This window comes from Bufo gargarizans, chromosome 8, assembly GCF_014858855.1.
Source record: "Bufo gargarizans isolate SCDJY-AF-19 chromosome 8, ASM1485885v1, whole genome shotgun sequence".
NCBI lineage: Eukaryota > Metazoa > Chordata > Amphibia > Anura > Bufonidae > Bufo > Bufo gargarizans.
The window spans coordinates 194594416-194609801 of NC_058087.1; the positions used below are offsets into that span (position 1 = coordinate 194594416).

Below are 15386 nucleotides of genomic sequence, written 5' to 3' on the forward strand. Positions count from 1 at the left end.
TTAGTACACGGATGGTTTGTTGGATCACCTTCTTAAAAGCAGGAGAGGCAGTAGGCACTGACTGGTGCAAGGCTTCCGGCATCTCAACATAACAGTTCCTGAGGACATTCACTCCTAGGACTATTGGAGGGTTGTTGTTATTTTCTCTGACTTGTACCACAATAATGCCTTGTCGAGATAGTGTAGTTCCTCTTACTTGAATGGTAGGTTCCTAATAACCATGTATTGGTACGGGTTTGCCGTTACTAGCTATGAGACTCAGCCAGGATTCTGGGGGCTGGGTAAGCTGATTTTGGTCCTAGTATTTTTCAAATGCTGCTTGTTGGATGGTAGTGACTTGGGATCCTGTGTCAACTAGGGCAACAAAAGGAACTCCATTTATTTGACGTGCCACTTCTAGACGGGATCCTACGTATCTTGGCATCCAGTAGGGATCTTCTGGACCTATTGATTTACCTCCCGAGGGGTGGTCCTTGGCCTCGGGGGTCGCCCGTTTAACTGCCAGCAGGTTGCTTCAGTATGGCCTGGCTTGTGACAGTATGTGCAGATAGGCTGCTTCGGGGTACTAGTGCGGTCAAGTGGGTGTCCGCCTGAATTTCTGGGATAAGTCTCTTTATAGTCAGGAGGGAAGAGTCTTCTGGACACAGGTTTCTCATCCTCCAGCAATAATGTTTTTTTCCACTGTTCCAACTTTTGGTGGACTTTCTCCAGACTTTTAGTCAGGAATTGGACTTGCTCAGTGAGGGCAGCAACTGCGTCAGGAATTGGAGCTTGGGTTGCCTGACTGACGACAGGTAAAGGTTTTAAAGGGGTGACTAGCTGTGATACTGGCACTACAGCGGATCTAGCAGGTTCTGTCGGTGGATTTGTTTCCAGTATACTGATAGCTAACTCCTTAAAGTCTAAGAAAGTAGCACTTGGATGCTGGGCGGCTAACATTCTTAGCTGGCTCTTTAGATTGTCTGTATTGACGCCTTCAATAAGGCTACTTTCACACTAGCGTTCATGGGTCAGTTCGTGAGCTCCGTTTGAAGGAGCTCACGAGCGGACCCAAACGCCTCCGTCCAGCCCTGATGCAGTCTGAATGGACACGGATCCGCTCAGACTGCATCAGTCTGGCGGCGTTCAGCCTCCGCTCCGCTCGCCTCCGCACGGACAGGCGGACAGCTGAACGCTGCTTGCAGCGTTCGGGTGTCCGCCTGGCCGTGCGGAGGCGTGCGGATCCGTTCAGACTTACAATGTAAGTCAATGGGAACGGATCCGCTTGAAGATGTCACCATATGGCTCAATCTTCAAGCGGATCCGTCCCCCATTGACTTTACATTGAAAGTCTGAACGGATCCGCGCAGGCTACTTGCGCACTTGCGAATTTTTTTAAAGTTATTAATGCAGACGGATCCGTACTGAACGGAGCCTCCGTCTGCATTAATATGATCGGATCCGTTCAGAACGGATCCGATCAAGCGCAAGTGTGAAAGTAGCCTAAATTGCTCTTTCAGGGTTTTGTCCTGATTCTCTGCCTCACGGTGGTCTACTTGGACAACAGCTCTAAGGGCTTCCTGCAAAGATAATGCAAAGTCTCTGAGTGACTCACCCGATTTCTGTTTCTTGCTGAAGAACCTCACCTTGACCTCTGACACGGTTCTGGGTTCAAAGGTGGTGTAGAGACGTTCAAATATCTGCTCCAGTGTCCTCCTCTCTGAGCTTGGCCAGGATTTCACTTCTCTGAGAGCAGCTCCTTCCAATTACTCCAGGAGAATCTCCATCTGTTGCTCTGGGGATAAAGGGTACAATCTGAACACAGCAAGAATTTTCTCTTTAAAGTCCCTTAAAGTGTGAACTTCTCCAGAATATTGTGGGGACCAGGGGGCCTCAAAATAATAAGGCATGGTTAAAGGCATTAAGCTTGGTGCTGCCGCAGGGGGTCCGCGGAGGTCAGGCTGCACGTTATCTTCCTGCACAGACATGGTAACAGCAGGTGAATTATGGTTAGGTAAGTTAGCTGTGGCTGTAGACACTTTTTGCGTGGCGTTGCTATGGGCAACCGCTATCTTGCAGGTGTATGGCCCTTTAAGAAACTTGGTGCCGGCTGAATGCAGTGCTTGAATAGCGCTTGTTTAGATCTCTGACAGCGCTCCTGGCTATCGACGCTCCTTATAATTAGTAGGGGCAAATCGGAGTACTCACAGGTTGCGATTACTACTTGGGGGACGGCAAGCAATGCGATTATTTCCTCTCCGTTAGTTCACATGCGAAGTCTCGTGACTTTTGGGTATGCGCACGTCACACTCTCCTCCCGTGCGCGGCGTCTCACTCTGAGGTAGCTGCAAAACAGAGGAGGCGGCGCTGCGTTTGCATATAGGATCGGCCTCCCAGGATTGAGACAGCAAAAGGTAGGAAGGGCTGGCCGGACAATTTTGCATAAATGGGCAGCACTAGGTTTTCCCGCTCTTCAGGGGGTGTCACTAACATATCCACAGTGATGGCGCAGTATTTTTCAAACAAGAAGGCCTCCGGCGGCCATTTTAAGTGCATAGAAACAGTCCATTCAATTACAGCAAGCCGTTTTAGTAAGACACAAATATCAGATTTTCTCACTTTCGATTTTTATGCTGAAGACTGGTATAACACTTCCATGCAACTTCCAAACACTTTAAGCAGTTCTGTAGCCCAACACAGCGCGCAATAAGTAAAAGTCTCTCAATGAAGCAAAGGGGCTTATTCTCATGCGACAGTCTTTTAAATAAGGCGCAGGGGTTAATATCCTGTTCGTGACGCCAAAATTCGAATGCGACCTGCCAGAACCGTAGGGGCGACACGTGAGGTGCACGGTGGGCCAATGAGGGGGAGTAGTAATACAGTTCATCGGTTTACTCACGGTTAGCAAAAAGCCTCCCTGGGCCGGCAGCACAGTGATGAGGAAGACAGCACGAAATCCTCCGGGGCACGCTCTGTGGTCTGTGGTAGGGGAGCACTAGCCAAGATGGAGGTTGAGGTGCCCTTGATGACGGCAGTGTTTAGGGTGCTTGTGGCGGTTGGGTCCCTTGGTGGTATTTGTCGTGACGCCAGTACCGTTCATGGTGGTACAACCAGTTGTAGTGGTAGTATTGAAGAATGAGGTAGACAGTGGTAGGATACAACTCACAACTTTTACTGTAGCAGGTTTAAGTTGCAGCATAAACATCCAGACAGAATACAGTCTCCGGGTATATAGAGGAATTCAGTTGATCCACTGTTAACAGGTTTTGGCTAGGTCCTGACTCAGGCTGTGGTTCAGTATAGGTCTTACTGGTAGGTGACTTTGCTTCCGGTCCCTTTTAAATCCAGTGAAGTTTAGTGAGGTTGCCCGTGGCTAGAGAATCCTTCACCTAAACTCCCCAAAGGTCTTTGATGCCTGGGTAGTGGCTATTATCCTTTGGTTTAAGTCCTTTTTCTACTTTGTCCCTTCTTGGACTAGACTTCACTCCTGAGCAGACTTGTGCTTGATCTGCACACTCACTAACTGGCAAAGACTGACCACAGATTAGACCTGAGCTGGGCTAGATATCCCAGGGTGGTGCTATCCCCATCTAGTGGTGGGATGTATAAAGCACACTTGACCAGCCTATGAACAGGGATACAACAGATGTAGCAATGCAAAATGACATGCAATACAGCAATGGCAATGAAGCAATACATTTGCAGTTCCATGTGTCCTGAGTGGGACGCTGCAGATACATCTGCTGAGCGGTGTATCTAATCCTCTCCTGTGTGATACTGTCTGCTGAGCTGTGTATCTAATCCTGTGTGATACTGTCTGCTGAGCTGTGTATCTAATCCTATCCTGTGTGATACGGTCTGCTGAGCCGTGTATGAACTCCCATGAGATGACTGTTTGGCACCAGGACAGCGCCCGCCCCCTGATCCTTCCCTTCGTCCCATTTCTTCTCCTGTATTAGTCGGTGCTGCCGCTCACTGTGCCAGGCTGCATCCTCCTCTCTGCTATCTCTGAGGTAGGTACGGGGCGCTGTTGTGGCTTTTAGTGCTCAGGTTGTTTAGCGAGGGGGTAATTATTTTTTTTAGGGGTAATTTGATCTTTTCTTAGATCCTGTGCGGATGGGACCTGTAGCCCTAACACCTTTACAGACAGGACTGTAGGATAAAAGGAGGATTAATGGTTGGGAAATCATTAATGTTTGGAAGGAGGGCATGGAATTGTGATTAGAGGTATTAAAGGGGAACCCTCTGGCAAACAGAACTAACAAAAACCAAGAACCGTGCCAGCTCTGCTATCTGTTTATCAGCAGAACGGAGTGAAGAAGTTAATGTAACTGCGTCATCACTGAGGAGTCCTCCACATTTCCAGGGGCAGGGCCTCTACTTACAACGCTGCTGCAAAAATAATTGTCGATGCAGCTCTGAAAGTGACTAGAGGATATTGCTAGCACTGGTTAACTCTTTCTTTGCTACAGCGTACAGACAGACGCCCTATTTCCTCCTCTTTCCAGTGGTGCGGTTTGGTTGTCCTTGCAGCTGAAGGCTTCCTCTCCTGCGCCGACAGATCTGCAGATATGGTTGTCCGTCCCCCGCTGGGAGATGTGAATGGGTTGCCCATTGTGGGACCCTTTGCAGAAAACTGGGCGAACGTGCAGAAGTTCCAGGCTGGAGAAGGAGACGTGCTGATAGACACCTACCCCAAATCTGGTAGGACTATGGACACTTCTGAATATCATAGGTGTGCAGAGGTTGGGGGGCACACCAGGGCCCAGGAGACTGAGCGACCCTGAAGCTCCTATTTTTCTGATCTATGTTGACCCGTGCCATGTCTTGCCGCTTCTCAGGTACCACCTGGATCAGTGAGATTGTAGACTTAATTCTACAGAATGGAGACAAAAAGAAAGCCCAGCGCGGAGCCATTTTCGAGCGGGTGCCCTTTCTGGAGTTTGCAGTGCCTGAAATACCAACAGGTAGGTGATGCCGATACAGTCACTTCTTTTATAATATATTCAACCATATCTTCCAACATCTAACTTGTTGCCTTATCCTCCTCAGGCACTGAATTGCTTAATGCAATAAAGCCTCCACGAGTGATCAAATCTCATTTATCCGTGCAAACCCTGCCGAACACCTTCTGGGAAAAGAACTGCAAGGTACTGGCTATAACAAGATGTGGGCTTTGTGTGAACCTTGGCTGGTGACTCAGGTCTATTATTTCCTCCTGTAGATCCTGGTCTACATCTCTAGAGCTTGGTATATCACTGCTAATAAAGCTATGTCTACTGTTCCTGCCATGTACCAGGGTTAGGCTACTTTCAAACTTGTGTTTTGGCTTTCCGTTTCTGATATCCGTTCAGGGCTCAGCGGTCCAAAACCGATCAGTTTTGCCCTAATGCATTCTGAATGGAAAAGGATCGGCTCAGAATGCATCAGTTTGCCTCCGTTCAGTCTCCATTCCGCTCTGGAGGTTGCTTGCAGCGTTTTGGTGTCCGCCTGACGAAGCAGAGCCAAACAAATCCGTCCTGGCACACAATGTAAGACAATGGGGGCGGATCCGTTTTCTCTGACACAATCTGGCACAACAGAAAATGGATCCGTCCTCCATGGACTTTCAATGGTTTTCAAGATGAATCCGTCTTGGTTATAGAAGACATAATACAACCAGATCTGTTCATGATGGATGCATGCGGTTGTATTATTGTAACGGAAGCGTTTTTGAAGATCTGCAAAAAATGCTAGTGTGAAAGTAGTCTGATATTAAACTTCCTTGCAGTAGGAATTGGACTCTACTCTAAAGGTCCAGGTCCATCTCTTCTTGTAGAATTGGGTCCACCTACTGCAAATCCATCGTGTGTGGTCTCTTGCTTTATGTTTGGGTCCACTTATTGCTCTATTATCAGGTGTCTCATGCTGGGCAGCCTACTATATCTTTTTATATGGGCCGGGTCTAGTTCTCCTCCTTGAGAGCTCGGCTCCTCTTGTTTGACCCGTCCTCTATCCATGTCTGTTCTGCTTCGTCTCTTTCAATACAGTAATGTCTGTAATCTCTTTGGCTTTGAAGACAGTTTTACTATGTAGCCATTTCTTTCCTGTGAACTTTTTCAGTCACTCAAATGTCTCTCGGTGCAGCATTCTCTTATGCCATCTGGACACCATGAATGGATTATCCAGGTCCACTCTCTCAGAAGATGTTGATTATATAGATCTATATATAAAATCTTGTATTGTCTTCTACCCACAGATCATCTACATGGCCCGAAATCCTAAGGATGTGTTATTGTCGTATTATTACTTCTACCAGATGGCCATTGTGCACCCAGATCCGGGGACATTCGATGAGTTTCTACAAAGCTTCATAAAGGGAAAAAGTATATATGAGATTTATGTTATCTGCTAATTTATGGGCACAGATCTTGGTGAAAACGTTCATCTTAAAGTGGCCATATATCCTAGATAGCTGTAGGACAAACACTTGTTTATTTTAAAGGGTATGTCCATTTTGCAGAGCTCATGTGTGAGTAAGGCTTTGGTGTCTGATTATGGCTTGCCAACCGGTCTGCTCCACTTCCTCCCACCATACGGTGACTCCCACCATACGGTTTAAACTTTGTAGTCGGTGCCATCAGATGTAGAGAGGGAGGAAGATGGAGGGGAGTAACACAGGTAGGTAGGATACCCTTTTAAAGATGTCCTTGCTTGCCTTCCCTAGTTTCTTATGGATCATGGAGCGATCACGTCAAGGACTGGTGGAAGATAAGGCAGGAGAGAGACATCCTCTACCTCTTCTATGAGGACATGTTAGCGGTGAGGTGAACAATATTTTTATCCACTTATTTTCAGAATTATATCAGAATGGGCTTATGTGACCGATGTCGTCATTGTTACATAGTTAATACGGTTGAAAAAAGACATAAGTCCATCAAGTTCAACCAAGGGATCGGTGAGGACGTGAATCCCAGAAAGAAGTGAGACTCAGATTTCTACACATTTCCATAAGCATTAACCCCTTAAGGACCAGGCTCATTTTCACCTTAAGGACCAGGCCATTTTTTGCAAATCTGACCAGTGTCACTTTAAGTGCTGATAACTTTAAAACGCTTTTACTTATACAGGCCATTCTGAGATTGTTTTTTCGTCACATATTGTACTTCATGACACTGGTAAAATAAAGTCAAAAAAATTAATTTTTTTGCATAATAAAATACCTAATTTACCAAAAATTTGGAAAAATTTGCAAATTTCAAAGTTTCAGTTTCTCTACTTCTGTAATACATAGTAATACCCCCAAAAATTGTGATGACTTAACATTCCCCATATGTCTACTTCATGTTTGAATTATTTTGGGAATGATATTTTATTTTTTGGGGATGTTACAAGGCTTAGAAGTTTAGAAGCAAATCTTGAAATTTTTCAGAAATTTACAAAAACCCAATTTTTAGGGACCACTACAGCTCTGAAGTCACTTTGCGAGGCTTACATAATAGAAACCGCCCAAAAATGACCCCATTCTATAAACTACACCCCTCAAGGTATTCAAAACTGATTTTACAAACTCCGTTAACCCTTTAGGTGTTGCACAAGAGTTATTGGCAAATGGGGATGAAATTTGAGAATTTCATTTTTTTGCCTAATTTTCCATTTTAACCCATTTTTTCCACTAACAAAGCAAGGGTTAACAGCCAAACAAGACTGTATCTTAATTGCCCTGACTCTGCCGTTTACAGAAACACCCCATATGTGGCCGTAAACTACTGTACGGCCACACAGCGGGGCGTAGAGGGAAAGGTGCGCCGTTTGGTTTTTGGAAGCCAGATTTTGCTGGACAGTTTTTTTGACACCATGTCCCATTTGAAGCCCCCTGATGCACCCCTAGAGTAGAAACTCCATAAAAGTGACCCCATCTAAGAAACTACACCCCTCAAGGTATTCAAAACTGATTTTACAAACTTCGTTAACCCTTTAGGTGTTGCACAAGAGTTATTGGCAAATGGGGATGAAATTTGAGAATTTCATTTTTTTGCCTAATTTTCAATTTTAACCCATTTTTTCCACTAACAAAGCAAGGGTTAACAGCCAAACAAGACTGTATCTTTATTGCCCTGATTCTGCCGTTTACAGAAACACCCCATATGTGGCCGTAAACTACTGTACGGCCACACAGCGGGGCGTAGAGGGAAAGGTGCGCCGTTTGGTTTTTGGAAGCCAGATTTTGCTGGACAGTTTTTTTGACACCATGTCCCATTTGAAGCCCCCTGATGCACCCCTAGAGTAGAAACTCCATAAAAGTGACCCCATCTAAGAAACTACACCCCTCAAGGTATTCAAAACTGATTTTACAAACTTTGTTAACCCTTTAGGTGTTGCACAAGATTTAATGGAAAATAGAGATACAATTTCAAAATTTCACTTTTTTGGCAGATTTTCCATTTTTATATTTTTTTTCCAGTTACAAAGCAAGGGTTAACAGCCAAACAAAACTCATTATTTATGGCCCTGATTCTGTAGTTTACAGAAACACCTCATATGTGGTTGTAGACCGCTGTACGGGCACACGGCAGGGCGCAGAAGGAAAGGAATGCCACATGGTTTTTGGAAGGCAGATTTTGCTGGACTGGTTTTTTGACACCATGTCCCATTTGAAGCCCCCCTGATGCACCCCTAGAGTAGAAACTCCATAAAAGTGACCCCATCTAAGAAACTACACCCCTCAAGGTATTCAAAACTGATTTTACAAACTTTGTTAACCCTTTAGGTGTTGCACAAGATTTAATGGAAAATAGAGATACAATTTCAAAATTTCACTTTTTTGGCAGATTTTCCATTTTTATATATTTTTTCCAGTTACAAAGCAAGGGTTAACAGCCAAACAAAACTCATTATTTATGGCCCTGATTCTGTAGTTTACAGAAACACCTCATATGTGGTTGTAGACCGCTGTACGGGCACACGGCAGGGCGCAGAAGGAAAGGAATGCCACATGGTTTTTGGAAGGCAGATTTTGCTGGACTGGTTTTTTGACACCATGTCCCATTTGAAGCCCCCCTGATGCAACCCTAGAGTAGAAACTCCATAAAAGTGACCCCATCTAAGAAACTACACCCCTCAAGGTATTCAAAACTGATTTTACAAACTTTGTTAACCCTTTAGGTGTTGCACAAGATTTAATGGAAAATAGAGATACAATTTCAAAATTTAACTTTTTTGGCAGATTTTCCATTTTAATATTTTTTTTCCAGTTACAAAGCAAGGGTTAACAGCCAAACAAAACTCATTATTTATGGCCCTGATTCTGTAGTTTACAGAAACACCCCATATGTGGTCGTAAACTGCTGTACGGGCACACGGCAGGGCGCAGAAGGAAAGGAATGCCATACGGTTTTTGGAAGGCAGATTTTGCTGGACTGGTTTTTTGACACCATGTCCCATTTGAAGCCCCCCTGATGCACCCCTAGAGTAGAAACTCCAAAAAAGTGACCCAATTTTAGAAAGTACGGGATAGGATGGCAGTATTGTTGGTACTAGTTCAGGGTAGATATGATTTTTGGTTGCTCTATATTACACTTTTTGTGCGGCAAGGTAACAAGAAATAGCTTTTTTGGCACTTTTTTTTTTTGTTATTTACAACATTCATCTGACAGGTTAGATCACGTGGTAATTTTATAGAGCAGGTTGTAACGGACGCGGCGATACCGAATATGTATACAATTTTTTTTTATTTATGTAAGTTTTATACAATAACTTCATTTTTAAAACCAAAAAATTGTTTAGTGTCTCCATAGTCTGAGAGCCATAGTTTTTTCAGTTTTTGGGCGATTATCTTGAGTAGGGTCTAATTTTTTGCGGGATGAGATGACAGTTTGATTGGCACTATTTTGGGGTGCATATGACTTTTTGATCGCTTGCTATTACACTTTTTGTGACGTAAGATGGCAAAAAATAGCTTTTTTTACACCGTTTTTTTTTTTTTTTTTTTTACGGTGGTCACCTGAGGGGTTAGGTCATGTGATATTTATATAGAGCCGGTCGATACGGACGCGGCAATACCTAATATGTATACTTTATTTTTATTTATGTAGGTTTTACACAATGATTTTATTTTTGAAACAAAAAAAATGATGTTTTAGTGTTTCCATAGTCTAAGAGCCATAGTTTTTTCAGTTTTTGGGCGATTATCTTGAGTAGGGTCTCATTTTTTGCGGGATGAGATGACGGTTTGATTGGTACTATTTTGGCGTACATGCGACTTTTTTGATCACTTTTATTACCTTTTTTGGGAAGTAAGGTGGGCAAAATTTCAATTTTCTCATAGGTTTTATTTTTTTATTTTTATGGCGTTCACTGTGCGGGGAAAGTAACATGGCCGTTTTATAGATCAGGTCGTTACGGACGCGGCGATACCTAATATGTGTAGTTTATTTTATTTTTTTAATTTTTATTCAGTGATAAATGTTTTTTTTTTTATCTTAACTTTTTTCACTTATTCTTTTTATTTTTTGACCCAGACCCACTTGGTTCTTGAAGATCCAGTGGGTCTGATGTCTGTAAAATACAGTACTGTACTCTATATAGGGTACTGCACTGTATTTTACTTACACTGAACAGATCTATGCTTTCAGCACAGATCTGTTCAGCACCATGGACAGCAGGACGCCTGAGCAGGCGTCCTGTTGCCATGGGAACCTTCCCCGTCTGCTCAGTTATGGTCAGAACTTCGCAGACGGGGAAGGGTGAGGACGGGGCTTCGGGGGGCTCTCTCCCTCTCCATCGGGGGGCTGCAAAGGCACAGCAGCCCCCCGATGGGAGAGGGAGGGAGCTCCCTCTTACTGTTAACCTTTTCCATACAGCGGTCCGTACGGACCGCTGTATGGAAAGGGTTAAACGGCTGACATCGCATCAACGATGTCAGCCGTTTATACCAGGGTGCCAGCAATGTGCTGGCACCCTGGTATACCCACTGTACACCAACGATTACGCAATAGGAGGCGGGCGGGGGATCGCGATCCCGCCTGCCGCACCGCCCGCCTCCCGCAACGCCCCCCACCGCCTGCGACACCCCCCCTGCACCACCCGCCGCCATCAACTCATGCAGGGGTGCAGGGGGGGGTGTACTATATTGATTTTAGGCACTCTAAAGTTTCTGATCCCCGCGGTCAGGGACCGCGGGGATCAGAAACTGCAAAAAGCGCAGCAAACCGCAGGTCTGAATTGACCTGCGGTTTGCTGCGATCGCCGACACGGGGGGGTCACATGACCCCCCCTGGCGTTTTAACAGGATGCCGGCTGAATGATTTCAGCCGGCATCCTGTTCAAATTAACCCCTGCGGCGCCGGAATGCCGATTTTAAAGTCAGGACGTACCGGTACGTCCTTGGTCCTTAAGGACTCGGGAAATAGGGCGTACCGGTACGTCCTATGTCCTTAAGGGGTTAATGTAATTTACTTTTAAGAATTTATCTAAACCCTTTATAAAGCCGCCCCCTGTTCCTGCTGTGACCACGTACTGAGGAGTCTATTCCACAGATTCACAGTTCTTACAGTAAAGAAGCTTTGACGCTTCCGGAAACCGAACTTTTTCTTCTCTAGTCGGAGGCAGCGCTCCCTTGTCTTCTGAGGGCATTTTACATAGAACAGTTTTTCTCCGTATTTTTTGTATGGCCCATTTATATACTTGTACAGGTTAATCATGTCCCCACTTAGACGTCTCTTCTAAAGACTTAATAAATTCAATTCTTTTAATCTTTCCCCATAACTCAGACCCTCCATGCCCCCTTATTAGTTTAGTCGCTCTCCTCTGTACTTTTTCCAGCTGCAGGGAGTCCTTTCTATGGACTGGTGCCCAGAACTGAACCATGAGGCCGCACCAACGCTTTGTTAAGTGGTAATATTACATCCCTGCCCTGCGAGTCCATGCCTCGTTTAATGCATGACAATATCCTGGTTGCCTTAGAAGCAGCTGATTGACATTGTGCTGTAATTTAATCTACCATCTACAAGGACACCCAAATCCTTCTCTACAAGTGACTCTCCCAGTGTTACAGCCCCTAGGACAAGGGTTGGCAACTTTTTTTGTACGGAGTGCCGATAAAAAAAAAATCTAAGCTGAAGCGCTCGATGTGACGAGCCATATGGGAAAGTAATATAACACAAATATGTGACATAAACCAGGTATTTACTAGCTATGTCCCAAAATTCTCAACAACACTACAACTTTTCAGAAAAATAGATAGTAAAGATTGTCACTGCTCCTCGGAATCCTCCTAAGGGACCAATATATGGGGGTCTAGTATATGGGGGCCTCCCCCACCTACAGTTCACCTACTGACAGTGGGGAAGAGCAGCCCTCACTCATTTTAAGTGACTGAGGGCTGCCCTCCCACACCACTCTCCGACATATATTAGTGCTCCATATACTGGTGACCCCCACAGAGCTGCACCAATCACACTTAGATCTCACCCCCCCCCCCCCCACCCACACACAGACTAATCACATTCTGACAAGTAACATTTCCAACAAGCTCTGCATCATTAGAGATTACCAGATCTCACAGAGCATCGCCCCTAGTGGGAGCTTCTACAAACTGGCCCATAAAGTGGGCCTGCAGCAAGTTGAGGAATCTTCTCCCCTTTGCGGTTGAGGCAGAATTATGACACCAGTCAATGTCTGGGAAGTTAAACTCTCCCATTATGACCCCTGTACCAGCCTGTGCCGTCCTCTCTATTTGGTTTTACAGTTAAACTTCTATCTGCTCTGTGATGTTAGGGGGTCTATGGATTACACCAAGTATAATTTTTATGTGTGTATATCCCTTTATAATTCCACCTGGATTGACCAGGTACTGCCAATGTCTACCTGCTCGAGTACGACAGCATGTTCCCAGCCTACAATGGGTGATATTGACTATTACACTTGTGTCTGACAGGGGTGCACCTAGACTTTCTGCTGCCTGAGGTGAAAACTGAAATGGCGCGCCTCCCTCCCCAATGCCAATTTCTTAACCTAGCCCCTTCCCTTCCGCCCATGGCCCTTCAGCTGACCCTCTCTTACCCCTACCTGGTGCTGCCTGAGGCGATTGCCTCACCTGGTGGTGAACCCCTGGTGTCTGGTCTCTAGGGTACTAACAGCATGTTTTTGAAGCCCGTCACACAAGTATTTTTGTAAGTTGACTTCTGAACCTCAATTTAGGAACCAAAACGTGAGATCAGAAAAGTGATGAAGTTCTTGGGGAAGGATTTACCTGAAGATGTTCTGGAGACGATCCACCAGTCCACTACATTTAAGGCCATGAAAGAGAACAACATGACCAACTACAGCACCATACCTTCCCACGTCATGGACTTTACCATCTCACCCTTCATGAGGAAAGGTATGAAGTGTCCCTTCCCACTGATGACATCACAGGGACATAGGTCTGCAGTAGACACGTCATAGTCCTTACCTCTTGTACGTCCTTTATTTCAGGGATCAGCGGAGACTGGAAGAACCATCTCACCGTGGCTCAAAATGAACTACTTGATGAATACTACAAGAAGGAGATGTCTGACACCGATCTGACCTTCCGCTTCTAAGACCTTGAAATACCCCACATAACTCATGTATATGCCATTTTATAGCTTAAACACTCATTTTCCTTATTTCTGTTATTCTTGTAGGTCGCATGTCTGTGGTAATAACTGTTATTTACCGTATGGAATAAAGTGTAAAAGTTTATACACCCCTAAGGAAGCCTCATACATATTTGTCCGGCCCGCAACATGGCTGCCCTTCCTGGGGATACAAAGAATTTTTGTGGATGACACTCTCCTCCTTGTCAATCAGACAAGTTTTTTGAGATTATATACAGAGGGATGTTCACCTACAACCCTCATCATCTTTGTACATATCTTCTTTTCCTGAGATCAAATGCTAAATTGGTTGGTATGTTAAAGGGGTTCTCTGAGTGTTTTATACTGATGAGCATAGGTCATCAGTATGTGATCAATGGAGATATGACTACCAACATCACTGCCGTTGAGCTGTTTGAAAAGAGGCCAGTGACATCACGTTCATCAGTCACATGACCTAAGTGCAGCTGAGTCCCATTGAAGTGAATGGACCTGGGCTGTTATACCAAGCATGGCCACTATACAGCGGACAGCGCGGTGCTTGGCAAGCAGCAAAGAGACTGCATCCTCTTCAGACAGCTGATTGGTGTCAGGTGGGGGGGGGGTGCCAGGAGTCGGACCCACATGATCATATACTGAAGACCAGGGGCGGACGGCCATAGATCCACAGGGCCACCCAAGCTCTTATTACTGCCGCTGGCCAGGTACATAGGGATAGCTTCTGGGGGTGAGGAGGGGTATTTTCAGTTGCACCGTGGTATTTGGTTCTGTGGGATGGTATTCTGTGCTACACGATGGTATTACTGACCCCGACAACTTCTATTGCCCTCATCTACTTGTATTGCCCCACCTTCTGTCAAGTTGGACCCATCTACAACACTGGGAGAACTTTTATTCTTTTTTCAGTTTTTTCCACTTTAAGTTCCCAGTCCGCCCCTGCTGATGACCCAAAGTGAGACTTCGGTGAATAACTTTGGTATTTGATTTTTAAACTGAAAAACCATTTTAAAATTTGGATCCGAACTCAGCTTCGATTCCGACTGGTATCTCAGAGTTTGGATCTCTGTACTGGAATTAAATGGATCAGTTTTGATTTTGCACATCACGATGCATCCGTTCCATTAGGATGCGGTTGTGTGAGATCAAAAGGGGAAAAAACTGATACGTAACTCAATACATAAAAAGTCATGGGTGACGCAGCTTGCAGCGGTTTTGTGTCAGGTCACAAAACAGAATGTTTCTGGAACAGAAGACATCCTGAACAGATCTTCACAAGTGTAAAAGTAGCCTAAAGTGGATAATACTACATAGATATATAGCAAAAAGTTCATCAAAGGTTGTAAACGATGGATGCAATAAAAGTAATAGTCAATGTAGGGGGTGTAAACAGTAACATCAGTTGATGTATATGCTGATAAATCCCTTAACATTTCTGACAATTTATGATCTTAAGGGGTATTCCCATCACAGACAATGTGGGCATATTGCTAGGATCATTGTCTGATAGGTGCAGGTCCAGCCGGCGCTCGAATAAAGGGTGGCTACGCATTCGCAGTGCGTGCTCCACCACCTTTCCCCACTGTGTTCTCGATGTAGGTGTGGGACCCAGAGGTGGGACTCGCACCTATCAGACAATGGGGGCATATCCTAGTGATATGCCCCCATTGTCTGTGATGGGAAAACCCCTTTAATTTCAGAAAGATATTAGTTCAATTGCATTAACGGAATTCCACACTCTTCCCACTTATACTTTGGCGGGTTACTAAGTAAAGAGTTGCTCATTGCTGGTAAACACTATCAGGATCTGTG

The 15386-nt window shown here is 45.0% G+C and overlaps 1 protein-coding gene across 2 annotated transcripts; it reads left to right on the top strand.

Annotated features, from left to right (window-relative positions):
* The first annotated feature begins 3842 nt into the window (after nucleotides 1-3842).
* On the top strand, nucleotides 3843-13694 carry LOC122945594 (sulfotransferase 1 family member D1-like). Of its 2 annotated transcripts, none has more exons than XM_044304696.1 (8): nucleotides 3843-3992; nucleotides 4452-4683; nucleotides 4821-4946; nucleotides 5032-5129; nucleotides 6218-6344; nucleotides 6686-6780; nucleotides 13159-13339; nucleotides 13435-13694. In XM_044304696.1, exons 2-8 carry the CDS (start codon nucleotides 4551-4553, stop codon nucleotides 13539-13541), a joined length of 867 nt encoding a protein of 288 aa, XP_044160631.1. In that variant the 5' UTR covers nucleotides 3843-3992; nucleotides 4452-4550; the 3' UTR covers nucleotides 13542-13694. The 2 variants fall into 2 exon arrangements, with proteins under 2 accessions (XP_044160631.1, XP_044160632.1); XM_044304697.1 differs by having other exon boundaries at nucleotides 3876-3992; nucleotides 4488-4683.
* The last annotated feature ends 1692 nt before the right edge of the window (nucleotides 13695-15386 follow it).